General features: G+C 42.3%; 1 protein-coding gene across 7 annotated transcripts in view; it reads left to right on the top strand.

Annotated features, from left to right (window-relative positions):
* The window catches only part of LOC117761023 (plasma membrane calcium-transporting ATPase 1-like), a 78893-nt gene that overhangs the window by 51608 nt on the left and 14058 nt on the right, over positions 1 to 13227 (top strand). For all 7 annotated transcript variants that reach the window (XM_034584583.1, XM_034584577.1, XM_034584582.1 and 4 more), the window contains 8 exons: positions 4535 to 4717; positions 6009 to 6223; positions 6378 to 6620; positions 8069 to 8310; positions 8430 to 8667; positions 11888 to 12067; positions 12305 to 12392; positions 12608 to 12714. In XM_034584583.1, the coding sequence (XP_034440474.1) occupies positions 4535 to 4717; positions 6009 to 6223; positions 6378 to 6620; positions 8069 to 8310; positions 8430 to 8667; positions 11888 to 12067; positions 12305 to 12392; positions 12608 to 12714 (1496 nt within the window). The remainder of the gene's footprint in view (positions 1 to 4534; positions 4718 to 6008; positions 6224 to 6377; positions 6621 to 8068; positions 8311 to 8429; positions 8668 to 11887; positions 12068 to 12304; positions 12393 to 12607; positions 12715 to 13227) is intronic.

Below are 13227 nucleotides of genomic sequence, written 5' to 3' on the forward strand. Positions count from 1 at the left end.
CAGTCACAGATGACCTCCACTAAAACACATCACGAACTAAACACCTTCGGTCACATCCTCACCAACTCTGCAGCTCCTATGAGATGTTTAGCCTCTTTTAGCTCGTAGCTGTGGTTTTTTGACAGATCACCTGTTTGCAGCTGTCTCCACACGACCCCAAGGGAATTATGGACCTTTGTCACAGCTAAATGTGGAAATAGGCCGTTTTTTTTTTTACTTGTTAGAGCTGTTTGTACAACTGGAGTAAGTGGAAACCTGTTGTCCATCTTTCTTTTTTTAAACATTTTTTTGTACAGTTGTTGGGTTTCTATCATCCGCTGAATTAAATGGGAGCAGAGTAGAACAGAGGTCTCTCACTTCATCTGTTTAACATTTAAACTTTTCATTCACTGATCAATCCACTTACTTTTACTTCACTTTTTTGATCAGCATTAACAACTAAAGACCTCCTGCAGATGTCACAATAAAAACACATTTGTCCTTTTCAAGTCATTTTATTTGGTCACATGATAGGTTTTTCCCACCACATTTGTTCAATACATTTATTCTGTTCTAATGACTTTCTGTTGACACCAGTGAGGAAAACAAACCGATCTGTGCAGTGCCGTGATGTTTTTGGCTGTTTTCCGAGGCTCTGAGTGTGTGTGGGAGTTGCACCCTTGCAGTATTAGTGGGCTGTGGGCTGTCGTCTGTTCTGTTTATGTATCCTCAGTTTCTTTGATTTCTTTCTCTTTTTTGTTTGGCCTTTGATTCCTCTCATTTCTCTCACTGTTGCCTCTTTGCAGGGTGTTGCTCAGGACTTCATGTTGTCTTGTAATCACTGTTTGACTCTCTCCCTCCTCTCTGTTCCTCTTCTGTCTTGCTGAAGTCTCCTGCAGCCTCCACAGCTCTGCAGCCTCCACTACCTCCTCTTGTCTCTCTCTGTTGTGGTTCTGCATCGCTGTGGTCTTTCTTTTCTTTTCTGCTTTACTTTGTTGAGGTGATCCTTTGAGTTTGTCCTCTGTTCGTTGACTTGCTTTCTTTTTTTTGATTGTCAGACACCCTCTACCCTCTGCCCGCCATGCGTTCTCCCATGGTTCAGTGCTGCGCCTGTTTACAGTTCTGTGGTTGGTCAGTGGGTCTCAGTCCTGTTCATGTAAAGCTGTGTCAGTTAGTTCTATGTTGTGGCTTGTCTTCAGACTAGACCATGTGCATAAAGCTCCACAGCTTCCTGGTTTGACACGACTCAGCCCCACATTCGGAATGTCTAAATGTCACGTTGAGGTCGTAATGTTCAGAAATTCATTTGGGGAGCTAATTTTCATTCTGAGGAAGGAGTTGTTTGGGATTAAAGCGTCTTAAAAAAACACATGGCTGCAAATCAAAAGATACACTCTCTGATTTTGTGCCACCGTCATGAAGGTCCCCAAGCTCACTGCGGATGTTTTCTACAAAATACCAACAATGAGCCAGGAGGAAATGTCTTTTTTTTTATTAATTTTTTTACAGACACTGAGCCTCGTGCAAGAATGTTTTCATTTCATTTTCTCAGATCTTATTCCATCAACTTGTGGTAAACTGCTCGTGGAAGTTGATTAATGCCACTGTCTATTAGCAGGCATGTAAAGAAGGTTTGGTCATAATCAACACCCCCTTACTGTCTTCTCATTCTGTTGCATCTGTGGAGACGTTTTATCAACAAACAAAAAAATGTCCCAAGAGTAAATAACTTAATACTGCAAAAGTCAGCTGAGAAAACAAACGCACAAATTGAGCTGTAGTGTGAACACTGAGCCCAGAGATGGGTTTTACTGTGGACGTTAACATGACGTCACCGAGCCAAGTGAAGCACGACGGGTTTGACATGAAGTTCAACAGTCTCGCTCATACAGACTAATACGGGAGGTGGTGAAGTCACAGAGAATGAACAGCAATGTCACACATAACGACAGGGAGTGACACAGAGAGTGTGACCTGTTTTAAGTTGCATTGTCAATACTCACTGATCCCTGAAACATCTTTAAATGGGATGATGATGCTTGTTGTAATACTTACTTATGTTAACCCTCCACCTCCCCAGTAAATAGACAAGTCCACACTGAATTACTTCACAATGCAATCAAGCAACAATCTCCAGTATGATTAGAACAACTAGGTTTTTACGCTGTCTAATTACAATGCATCAGCTTTATTACAATAGTCTCATTAAAAACAGGGACACGTTTCCATTTCTCCATCAGCTCATTTAAACTCCAATTAAACAGTAAAAACATTTTCAGTGACATAAAAATTCTTTCACATTTACACTGTAAAATGCAGACGTATCTTCCACATTTGTTAAAAACAATATTATAATGATAAAGTATGATATAAATAAATATAAGCGCTTAAAAAATAAACTTTATTTATACAGAACTTTTTTAAACAAGTGCTTTACAAGACAAAAGCAATTAAAAAGAGTTTAAAAGTCAAGCAATCACCAAACGAAGCCAAATAAATAAGAAATAAATCAAATGGAACAATGGTATATAAACAATCAAATACAATATAGTTAACAACAATGCTTTTGTGTCAAAATAGATGTTGAAAAATAACTTACAGAAAACTCTTCTACCACCGTAACTCTCATTGCATCCACACCATCAGCCTGTATTATGTTTTTCTTACAGACTACACGTTATGAGTATTTTTCCCCTGTGGAGAAATACAAACCATCTCTACACGATTAGTCGTGTTTAACTAAATCAGTGAGCGGATCAACTTCCTTAAATCACTTCTGTTTGTGCAACTGCTTCTTACACGAGGCTCGATCAGTGTTGTTTTAATAGATTTGAACTTCCAGCTGCAGAGACGTCCCAGAAGAGGACTGAATGTAATGTTCTGCTCTACTCTCCCAAACACTGCAGATTACAACCCTCAGTTTTATTAATATTGACTTGTTTTGCTTTCGGACGCCTCCAGTGAAAGTTTCTCCGGCGGAAAACCGGACTAGATTTGATCGAATCCGTCGTCTTCACTGACCCAAAAGGCTTCATTATCTGACACCTAGTAGATCATAGAAATAGGACAAAAGGAACAAGTTTTCCTACATTCATGTTCCCCCATTGATTTTGAATGTAATTTGAATGTTTTTAAATCGCCTGGTTTGATTTTGGAGAACCTGGGCACCCTTTGTTACTGGTCATCCAGGAATCTAAACCTGCTTTATGTCCATGATCTGTTGGTATTGTTGGTTCCAGAAGTGATGTTGATATTGTTACCAGCACAGTTAGCTGATAGATGGCGTTTGAGTATTTGTGTGTATAAATATATTCAATGGCCCAATCATTTCCAATATTTAATGATAATTGATCAATTAGAAGACAAAAACAAGATCCCAGTTTCACTCAGCGTTGTCGGCTCAGTTGTTCACGAGGACAAACCGCACATCAAACCTCAGTGTGTCAGAATAGGTGTAGATCGGTTCTGTTTCCATTCATCACCTGCTTACGTTTCTTTTTTTGTATGCAAATATGACAAACAGCGCTGCACGGACGTAGTGCAGCTGAATACAGTGTAAGCTCTTCAGCAGATATCAAACAGAACCCCCCCCAAAAAAGCTGCGTGTACAGTACTACAGTCCAAACAGGATCACAGCTGATGAAGTGAAATGTAAATACACTGTTTGTTCATGCAAATGAGGAGCGGAGCTGCCGAGCAGAACGTGAAAGCAGACGCCATGTCAGACTTCAGAGCCTCGTTCCAAACGCTGAGCTCTGATGAGGAAGTGTGTGTGTGTGTGTGTGTGTGTGTGTGTGTGTGTGTGTGTGTGTGTGTGTGTGTGTGTGTGTGTGTGTGTGTGTGTGTGTGTGTGTGTGTGTGTGTGTGTGTGTGTGTGTGTGTGTGTGTGTGTGTGTGTGTGATTGACAGCCCCCTGTTAAATCCTCTTTGTTGTATCTGCTGTCCTCTGTTCTGTCTGCTGCTCTTCATTATGACCTGCTGCTCCCAACTTGTCTGTGACACTCTCTGAAAGCTACCTGGACCTTCCTCATGAATGTTCTGTGATCATAAAAATGACGACATGCTACCTACTCTCTGCATTCAGCCAAAGGGTCACCATGTTAATGAGAAAGAGTCGGGGGTGTCCTCTGATCTCAGAAAACTCGTCCGGTCGTTTTCGACCTTCCGTCAGACTGAATCCGTAACGTTTTCTCTGCCTCTCTACCCTTTATCCCCACACCACTCCTGAACCCTCCTCCCTTCTTATTTTTGTTTTACAATTTATTCTTTTATTGATTTAATTCATTCACCTGTCAACCCGTCCTGCCTCATCTCATGCTCCCGATTTCTCTCCTCCATCTTCATTCCTAAAAAATACAACCCCCCCTCCCCCTTTTTTTCACCATCCATTCTCTTCATCCCATCCATCACTCTGTCCCATAACTCCCTCTCTCATCTCTCTCTTTAACCAACCTTTCCCCTCCCTCATTTACCTCTTACAACCTGCTCCCTCCTCCTCCTCCTTTGACCCCTCAACCACTACCTTATCCCCTCCACACCCCTCCTCCTCCTTCAGCCAAGACGCAGGATGGCATCGCCCTGGAGATCCAGCCCCTGAAGAGCGAGGAGGCCGCCGAGTCGGAGGAGAAGGAGGAGAAAGAGGAGGTCAAACCTGTGAAGAAGGTCAACGTGACCAAGAAGGAGAAGTCGGTGCTGCAGGGAAAACTGACCAAACTGGCTGTACAGATCGGGAAAGCTGGTGAGGAGCAAACAGACACACGCACATGCAGAGTACTGACATAAAGGATAAGATTCACATTGACATTTTATTTACTGATCAGTGTGAAATCTAAAAATGAGGCTTGATCATGATCTTGCAGAGTCACTGGACCTCATCGATCTGCTTTATACTGAGCCTTTTTCCCCTTGATGTGACATACTATTATATAATCACACTCACAACAGCCTCTGATGTCTACATCTTTTTCGTGGCTTGTTGAGACAGTTTTCGTGCCATTTCCAGAAATGTGGGCCTGTTCCTTTTAAAAGCACCCAGAGTGCTCGGGGGTGGGGGGGGGGCTCGGCGGGGCTGAGGGTCAGAACGCACTCACTTTTATTGGATGGATGTTTTATTGGTTCATCACGGAATTGAAGGTATTTTCTGTGTCGTTTCAATTGACCTTAATACACTGAGGGGCTTTCAGGACAGAGTGAGGGGTGGGGGGGGGGCTGCGGTAATAAACTGCCCCTCATTACGGGACAGAAATAGAATTTGGGCTAAAACACTTTGAGGTGGTGAGTGACAGGAGACATGACGCAGAAAGACGAAGCCTCTGGATTTTCTCTTTCTCACCTGTTTGTGGTTTTTCACTCAGACATTTATTTTTCAACTATTTAATAACTGATATTAGAGACGGACAGAAAACAGTTAGGATTTTTGCTGTTTACTTTGTGATATGTGAATTTCAGTTTTCCATCACAATTCCGCATTTTGTTTCAGCAAACGCACCACAAGAACTTAGCCTATGCCAACAAGGTTATGTTTTCACTCCTGTCCATTTGTTTGTTGGTTCGTTTTTTTACTACTGAACAGATTTCCACAAAACTTAGTGGACTGATGGAAACATGGGCCAAGGAAGTATCCGTTTAGTTTTGGTGTGGATCCAGATAAACGGGCAGATCCAGGAATTTTGTGTTAACATTGCGAGAACATAGTGTTTTTCAGCATTTTGGAAATTAATTTCTCAGGAAATGATTATTAATGGATTTTGATGAACAGAATCTCTCATATTTAGCAGATGGCTATCTATGAGTGTATTAAATTTGGTGCAAATCAGAATAATAATCAGGAAAAGAAAGAAAAGAAGTAAGTGGTTCTACCAGGCGAGCGGAGGCTTGACAATAATCTAATCACTGGATAGGAATAACTACATTATGTCATTTGTATTCGTATTAAGGATGAGGAATGCTGTTGTTCAGTTTAAAGAATCATAAACTTATAAACTGTGAGTTGATTTGAACATGAGCTCATCTCTGCTTATTCCACCCAGGTCTGATCATGTCGGCTCTGACCGTCATCATCCTCATCCTCTTCTTTGTGATCGACACCTTTGCGATCCAGGGTCGCTCCTGGGTGGCTGAGTGCACCCCCATCTACATCCAGTACTTTGTCAAGTTCTTCATTATTGGTGTGACAGTGCTGGTGGTGGCCGTCCCTGAGGGGCTGCCGCTTGCTGTCACCATCTCTCTGGCCTACTCTGTCAAGGTAAGCAGGATGGGGAGTGAAGGGGATCGTGGGGGATTTTTTACTCCTTGCAGAGTCATGTTTTTTGAGGATTTAAAAAACGACCCCTATCGAACGTGTCATCAACTCTGAGGCCTGCTCATGGCGCTTTCAAACTTTGCTCTCCGTCTTTTAGAAAATGATGAAGGACAACAACCTGGTGCGTCACTTGGATGCCTGCGAAACCATGGGCAACGCCACGGCCATCTGTTCGGACAAGACGGGCACGCTGACCATGAACCGGATGACAGTGGTGCAGGCGTACATCGGTGACACGCACTACAGAACTGTCCCCGAACCAGACGCGATCAAACCAGAGACTCTGGAAACGTTGGTCAACAGCATCTCCATCAACTCAGCGTACACAACCAAGATCCTGGTGAGAGCTTCACCGTCAGAGCTGCATCAGACCACAACACGATCCTTAACACACACACACACAATATTATATTACATCAAAGCTCTTTATTGGAAGCTCTGTCCCACTTTTCAATGCACAAAGGAAATTGAGGAGTTGCTATCAGCCAGAAAATATTGAAATAACTTGGCGGTGAGACGGCTCCGTGGAGACATTGTCAAAGTATTAAATCTCAAGAAAATGTTTTTCAAGCAACACAGGTTGGATTTTTTATTTATTTTCAAACCTCATATTTAACACGACTTTGAGGATGAGGAGTAAGATTAAGGGAAATGTAACATTTTTTTCAGGTAACAAGTTTAGTTATTGTTCACAGAGCATCTCTCTTACTTCAGACTTCAACATGTGAAATACAAAGACTGACACTCTGGTCTGTTCGTGGATAACTGGACATTTCTAATTGTAATGTAAAATAGTTGTAGTTAATGTTATGGAGGTTTTCTGGAAGCTGGTGAAAGGAGAACTCAGGCAGCAGCTGATGTCTCATGCAGGAGATTTTAATGTAGACTTGATGCATCAAGGAGACCAGAAGGTGAAACAATATACCAACGCTAACAGAGTATCATGATCAATTGTCACCCATAAGTCTGAAGATGTCTCCCACAGCATCCCAGTATAACTTCCTCTACTTGCGTCACCCATTCTAACAGCACCTCCATGAATGTCTAGAATTGCTGTCACTCTCTATGTTACATGTAGGTGTTCACATCCTATTGGATAGTTAAGCCTAAAGTCTGCATTCCTAAATCACATTGTGTCCTTACGTCTGGTCACTGGTGAAATACAAAAGAGTTGGAGTCTCTGTCTGGAGCATCTGGGTTAGATATGAAAGTCCCTGAGTGTAGACACTACAATGTACTGTTGGTTGGTGCTTTATCTATAACCTGACCTTGGTTCTTCTTAGAGAGAGAAGGGAGTATCTGTGGAACTAGACAGGCACATAATATATAGTGGCATATACAGTAATGTGTGAGGATGGTTAATATAATCAACTATGAGCAACATTATTCGATTAGGAAAACCAGCCCACAAAACGTGTTTTTGGCCTCTTGAACACGAAACCTCAAATCTTCCTTTAAAATTTTGACCAGTTCTCATTTTGACTCAAAGAGAAACTGGTGAGATTTCAGTTTTTCAAAGGTCAAAGGTCACTTCATGTAGACTGAAACTGCTCTGGCTGGTGGAGGAATAAACCTGCAGGGTGGTGATTCTAGTTTTATTCGTGAAAACACATGAGAAACAAGACGAAGGCAGAAGACAAATGATCAAAAGAATAATATTAATACAGTAACAGCATAAAGTAGTAAAGCAGTAACTGTAGAGCAGTTGTTTATGTGATGATATGATGAGAGTCGAGCACTTTAGATCAAGATGAACGTACATCACATCCAAACTTTACCTCCGCTCAGCCTCCAGAGAAAGAAGGCGGCCTGCCGCGCCACGTGGGCAACAAGACCGAGTGTGCTCTGCTGGGCCTGGTGCTGGAACTGAAGGGGGACTATCAGCCAATCAGAGAGGAGATCCCCGAAGAGAAGCTCTACAAGGTTTACACCTTCAACTCCTCCCGCAAGTCCATGAGCACGGTGCTGAAGAACGCCGATGGAGGCTTCCGCATGTACAGCAAAGGAGCGTCAGAGATCGTCCTGAGGAAGTAAGACATGAGATAGAATGATAGCTGGATGGATAAAGTAATGGATGGTGCATTACTTACTTGATTATTAACGTCTCCCGTATAATCTCCCTCCGTCTCTCTGTTCTCTCCTCTCATAGATGCTCTCGTATCTTGGACACCCAGGGGCAGCCTCGCATCTTCAAGCCCAAGGACCGCGATGAGATGGTGCGTAAGGTGATCGAGCCGATGGCGTGCGACGGGCTGAGGACCATCTGCGTGGCCTTCAGAGACTTTCCAGCCGAGGGCGGAGAGCCAAACTGGGAGATTGAGAACGACATCCTGAATGAGCTCACCTGCATCGCGGTGGTCGGCATCGAGGACCCCGTCCGACATGAGGTACGGTTCACACAGATATCCTGACCCTGGAAACACTTCCTATGCTCAAGCCCTGTTAGTGATCAGAAGACTTTGATCAATCAACAGTTTTAAATTCATTGGTTGATTGTTGTGCATCAAAAAAAAGATCTGTCACAAAAATTACAGTTTTTTCTGTTGCAGTAAACACTAGAAGATAATAATAGTTTAATCCAGTGACCGTACATGTAATTTACCAACTAAAATATTGATATTATATTCTGTGAGAGGAGAAGAGTTTTCATCTATTTAACAAGAAACATTGTAATTATCTTTCAGTGTCATTTCTGTTTTTTCACATGTGAAGCTCAATATCTCTAAACTATATTTAAAAAATACATAAGATAATTTCTACTTTTTGAAGAAGACACTACAGAGCTGTCTTCATCATAAACTGACGCCGCTTCAATGACAATTCAGAGAACGAAGACTTAAGTGTTTGTAGACTGAAGCTGTTTTCACAAATACTAAAATTAGCTTCACTCACTTTGAAATGTTCTGCACGCGCTGCTGGAATTCAGCAAAGTCAGTGAAGTTCAGTTTATTCCTGAAAGATCATGAGAGAACAAAGAGAAAAGGGAGATCAGGACGGAAGAATGTAACCGAACAGATCTGACAGGCGGCTTCTGATCATAATATTTGTGCTGTGAGGAAACATAATCCAACAATCAGTCGTGTATAACAGTGCGGCGATAAACGAAATCCTTTCTCCTGGCACAAAGAGCGAAGTGAGACCTGCTCAGGTGCGTCAGAGTCGGACGCGTTTGAAGTGTTAAATGAGGCCTGTAATGAAGCACAGAAAGCGTCGGTGCTGCCGCCTGCTGCTTTAATGTCAGAGCACGAAGATCACAGACCGGATGGAAATAACTGGAGAGCAGCAGGAGACGGTCGGCAGCTCATCATTTGTCTCCACGCAACCTCTGATAGACGCCAGAATATTTCAGAGTTTAGCTCAGAATGATTCTGTCTGTTCATGTCCAGGCACATGAAACATGTATGTGACCGTGACATGTGGGTCCAGATAATTGCGTCTGGATGTTTTCACAAATGAAGAACGCAGCAGGATGTTGTCCAGGTCAGATGCGTTCACAACGGCAGGAAAATGTCCCGAGCATTCAGACCTGGATAGAGCACGAGATGTATAAATTCAACACAACACATTGACACCAGCGTCAGTTCCTATCACCAAAAGTTGTCGAATCTCTCTCGTCTTCTCCGTGTTTTCTTCTTTTCTTCCTGAGATGCTTTGACAGGCAGGAAAAACTCTGAAGAATGTCCAGAGCAACTGACTCTGACATGTATTACAGCCCCTCCAGATATTTTCAGGGTAATGTCTGGAGTTCAGTGCCTGTCTAAAAGCAGCATTCAAGTGCAAAGCATACTGGGTGAAAACACTGGTTACTCAGTTTAAGTGTTCAGTAAATCACATAAGAAAATCAAAACTACTCAATGACTCAGGCAGCGTTTTATTCTCTCTCTCGTCCTCTTTTCTTTACAGCGATAACAGCGGCAGATACACAGTCACAACTCATTGTGCTCTTTAAACAATGGCTCTTTGATTTCAGACACAAGTCAACAATAGAAGCTTCTCATTTTTAGTCAGGAACCATCACTTGCTTCAGAAGTAGCTCCTGTCACTGGAGGATTTGATCAGTTGCAGCTAAATGGCACTTGAACGTTTGGCAAAGCTGAAAACTCTGTGTGGACTGATTCTTCAAATGAGAAACTTGCATAAGGGTTTTTCTGTAAGCACATCATGTATGTGGTATCAAGCTGAACTCGTGCTACAGCTAACGAGGCCCACTTCCTCAACAGTTAATTATTAATGGAGAGTATGAGGACATTAAATTAAAGGAGCAACATTCGTCATGTATTGCAGGGAAGAGCTAGTTAGCGCTAGTAGCACCTTGTTAATTCAGATTAAATGAAACGTTATTTCATGCTAACATAACACCTTTGAATCTTTAACGATGTGAGAAGACTTATTATTTAAACTAACATAGTTCTGCCTAATGACTTGGCCTCTAAGGTAATGCAAGGCTACTACCACAGGATGTATGGTAGTTATCTGGACATGCTAATGGTAGCATTTGACAACACCACTACCTCTTGTAGTTTTATTTATGATTCTGGTAAAAAAAGAAGGTAATAAAAAATCGTATCTCTCTTCTTACTCATACACACTTCAACACAAGGAGAAATCTTAAGATCTGCTGTATATAAAGATGAAGCCAAAGCATCTCCATCTCCAGCTGATAGCCGGCTGCAGTATAGGGCATAAATCCTGCCTCCTCCATGTAAGTGGATGGGACATGGACCAACCTAAATGGACAGAATACACGTTAAAGAATTTATCTCAAAGATGGATTCTGTCAATCTGAATCCCGATTGGTCGAAGGCGTGTATCGATGGGACCTTGCTACCTCGGCTCCGCCCCACAAGCTCTACTGTGCAGAGTCTGGCTCCAGAAGAGGGGGGGGGGGGGGATTCGTATCTGGGATGTTTTCGCTTCATTTTTGTATCGTGGAAGGAAGTGAAGAAGCGTTGTCCATCTTTATATACAGTCTCTGCTACTTACAGTTAAAAAGCTAAGATTAGACAAACACTGTTTGGTGCTTTTAAAACGTATACAACTCTTCAGTGTCTGTGAGTGAAATCAAGGATTTTGCGTGTTTGTCATAACAATCAGGCCCCTTCACCCCCACCCCCCACCCCCTCCACTCAAATCAAGGCTCTTGTGTGCATGAATCCGAGGTATGATGTGTGTGTGTGTACATATTTGTAAGCAAACACACAGGAGCCCTGTGATCAGCTGAAAGCTCCTGATGAGCAGCGGAAGCATCCAACTGCGATCTGATTTCCAGCTGACCAACACATCAGCATGGACTCCTCTGAGACCTCGCTCTGTCCCTGTGTATTTGCTCACTCATCCCTGACAGATTGAACTCTGGGTCCTCTGGTGGAACCTGCTGCTGCTGTTGTTACAGAATGAGGTTTATTTAACATGACTTCTGCAGAATAAAGTGAAAAAGGTGATGGCAGACCACGTTTCACTTGGATTGAAGATGAGTGAGCGTCCTACAGGCTCAAAAATCTTTTGCGTGTCCTCTCTCCTTCTGGACTTGTTGACATCTGTGTTTATCTTTTCGGGGGTTTCCAGTTACTGAAACGTACACATTTATCTTTTCTGTCACTCTTCCAGGTACCTGAGGCCATTGCGAAGTGTCAGCGTGCAGGCATCACTGTACGCATGGTTACCGGAGATAACATCAACACCGCACGTGCTATTGCTACCAAGTGTGGCATCCTGCTGCCTGGGGAGGATTTCTTGTGTATGGAGGGGAAGGAGTTCAACCAGCAGATCAGAAATGACCAAGGAGAGGTGAGACCAGGACAAAAGTGTTACTGTCTTGATAATGCCCCCGTGATAAAGCAGGGAAATACTTCACCTCTCATGCCCAGTTATCGTTGATCATTTTTAAAAACACAACTACCTTCAGAGGTAGTGTTCAAGGTTTCCGTACAAAGGCAGGGATTATATTTTGTAAGTATTTAACCCATAATGTTTATTGTGGGGAAAAAAAAACCTGATAAAAGTGTTCATGTTTTACTCCTTTAGGTGGAACAAGAGCGTCTGGACAAAGTTTGGCCCAAACTCCGTGTCTTGGCTCGTTCTTCACCGACAGACAAACACACTCTGGTTAAAGGTGGGTTCATTCTAACAGGGATTCAGTAATATGGTGCAGGATGTATAATTTATATCTAAGTTATCAGTAATAAGTGTCTTTTTAATCCAGATATCATGCAAACTGAGAATAATCAAAGCAGTAAAACATAAACAAACAACTGAGGGATCTTTCCTCAAATATTCCTGCACACATTGAGATGGAGAATTGTCTCCTTGTTCCGTTCTGTTGATCAGGAATCATCGACAGCACGGTGCTTCAACCCCGACAGGTGGTGGCAGTGACGGGAGACGGCACCAACGATGGCCCCGCCCTCAAGAAAGCTGATGTTGGCTTTGCCATGGTAACCACTTCTTCATTTCTTTCACCTTTTTTTTTTCTTTCTCCTGCCGTCTTTGTTCGACAGCTCTTCACTCATTCCCTCTTCTACTGTTTCAGTTTGCTCTGCATCATTAACAAACTGGGGAAAAAAATCCTTTAAGTTAATTACATTTTGAATTCAGCCGTGAAAGAAGTATTTTCTCTAAACGTATATACACAGTAACGATTGAGCTTAATGTCTAGATTCATTAAGAAAGCTGTGAAATGGAACAGTTAATCTATAAATGTTGAGCATGGATGACTCGGCTCATCCACAGAGGATCCTTCTCCTCTGCCATGTGTAGTGCCTTAGAGGGAGAATATTGTTGTCTCTTTATTTTTGTCTTATTGCTGTATTTACATTACAGTAAATAATGTATCAGTCTTTTTATATCATTGACTCTAATCACACGTATACATGTACTTTGTGTGTTTACTTAAAACAACAAATAAGTTGTACTAGTATGTTTTAGACGTTCAGATGTTTCTTTCTCAT

This window comes from Hippoglossus hippoglossus, chromosome 5, assembly GCF_009819705.1.
Source record: "Hippoglossus hippoglossus isolate fHipHip1 chromosome 5, fHipHip1.pri, whole genome shotgun sequence".
Classification (NCBI taxonomy): domain Eukaryota; kingdom Metazoa; phylum Chordata; class Actinopteri; order Pleuronectiformes; family Pleuronectidae; genus Hippoglossus; species Hippoglossus hippoglossus.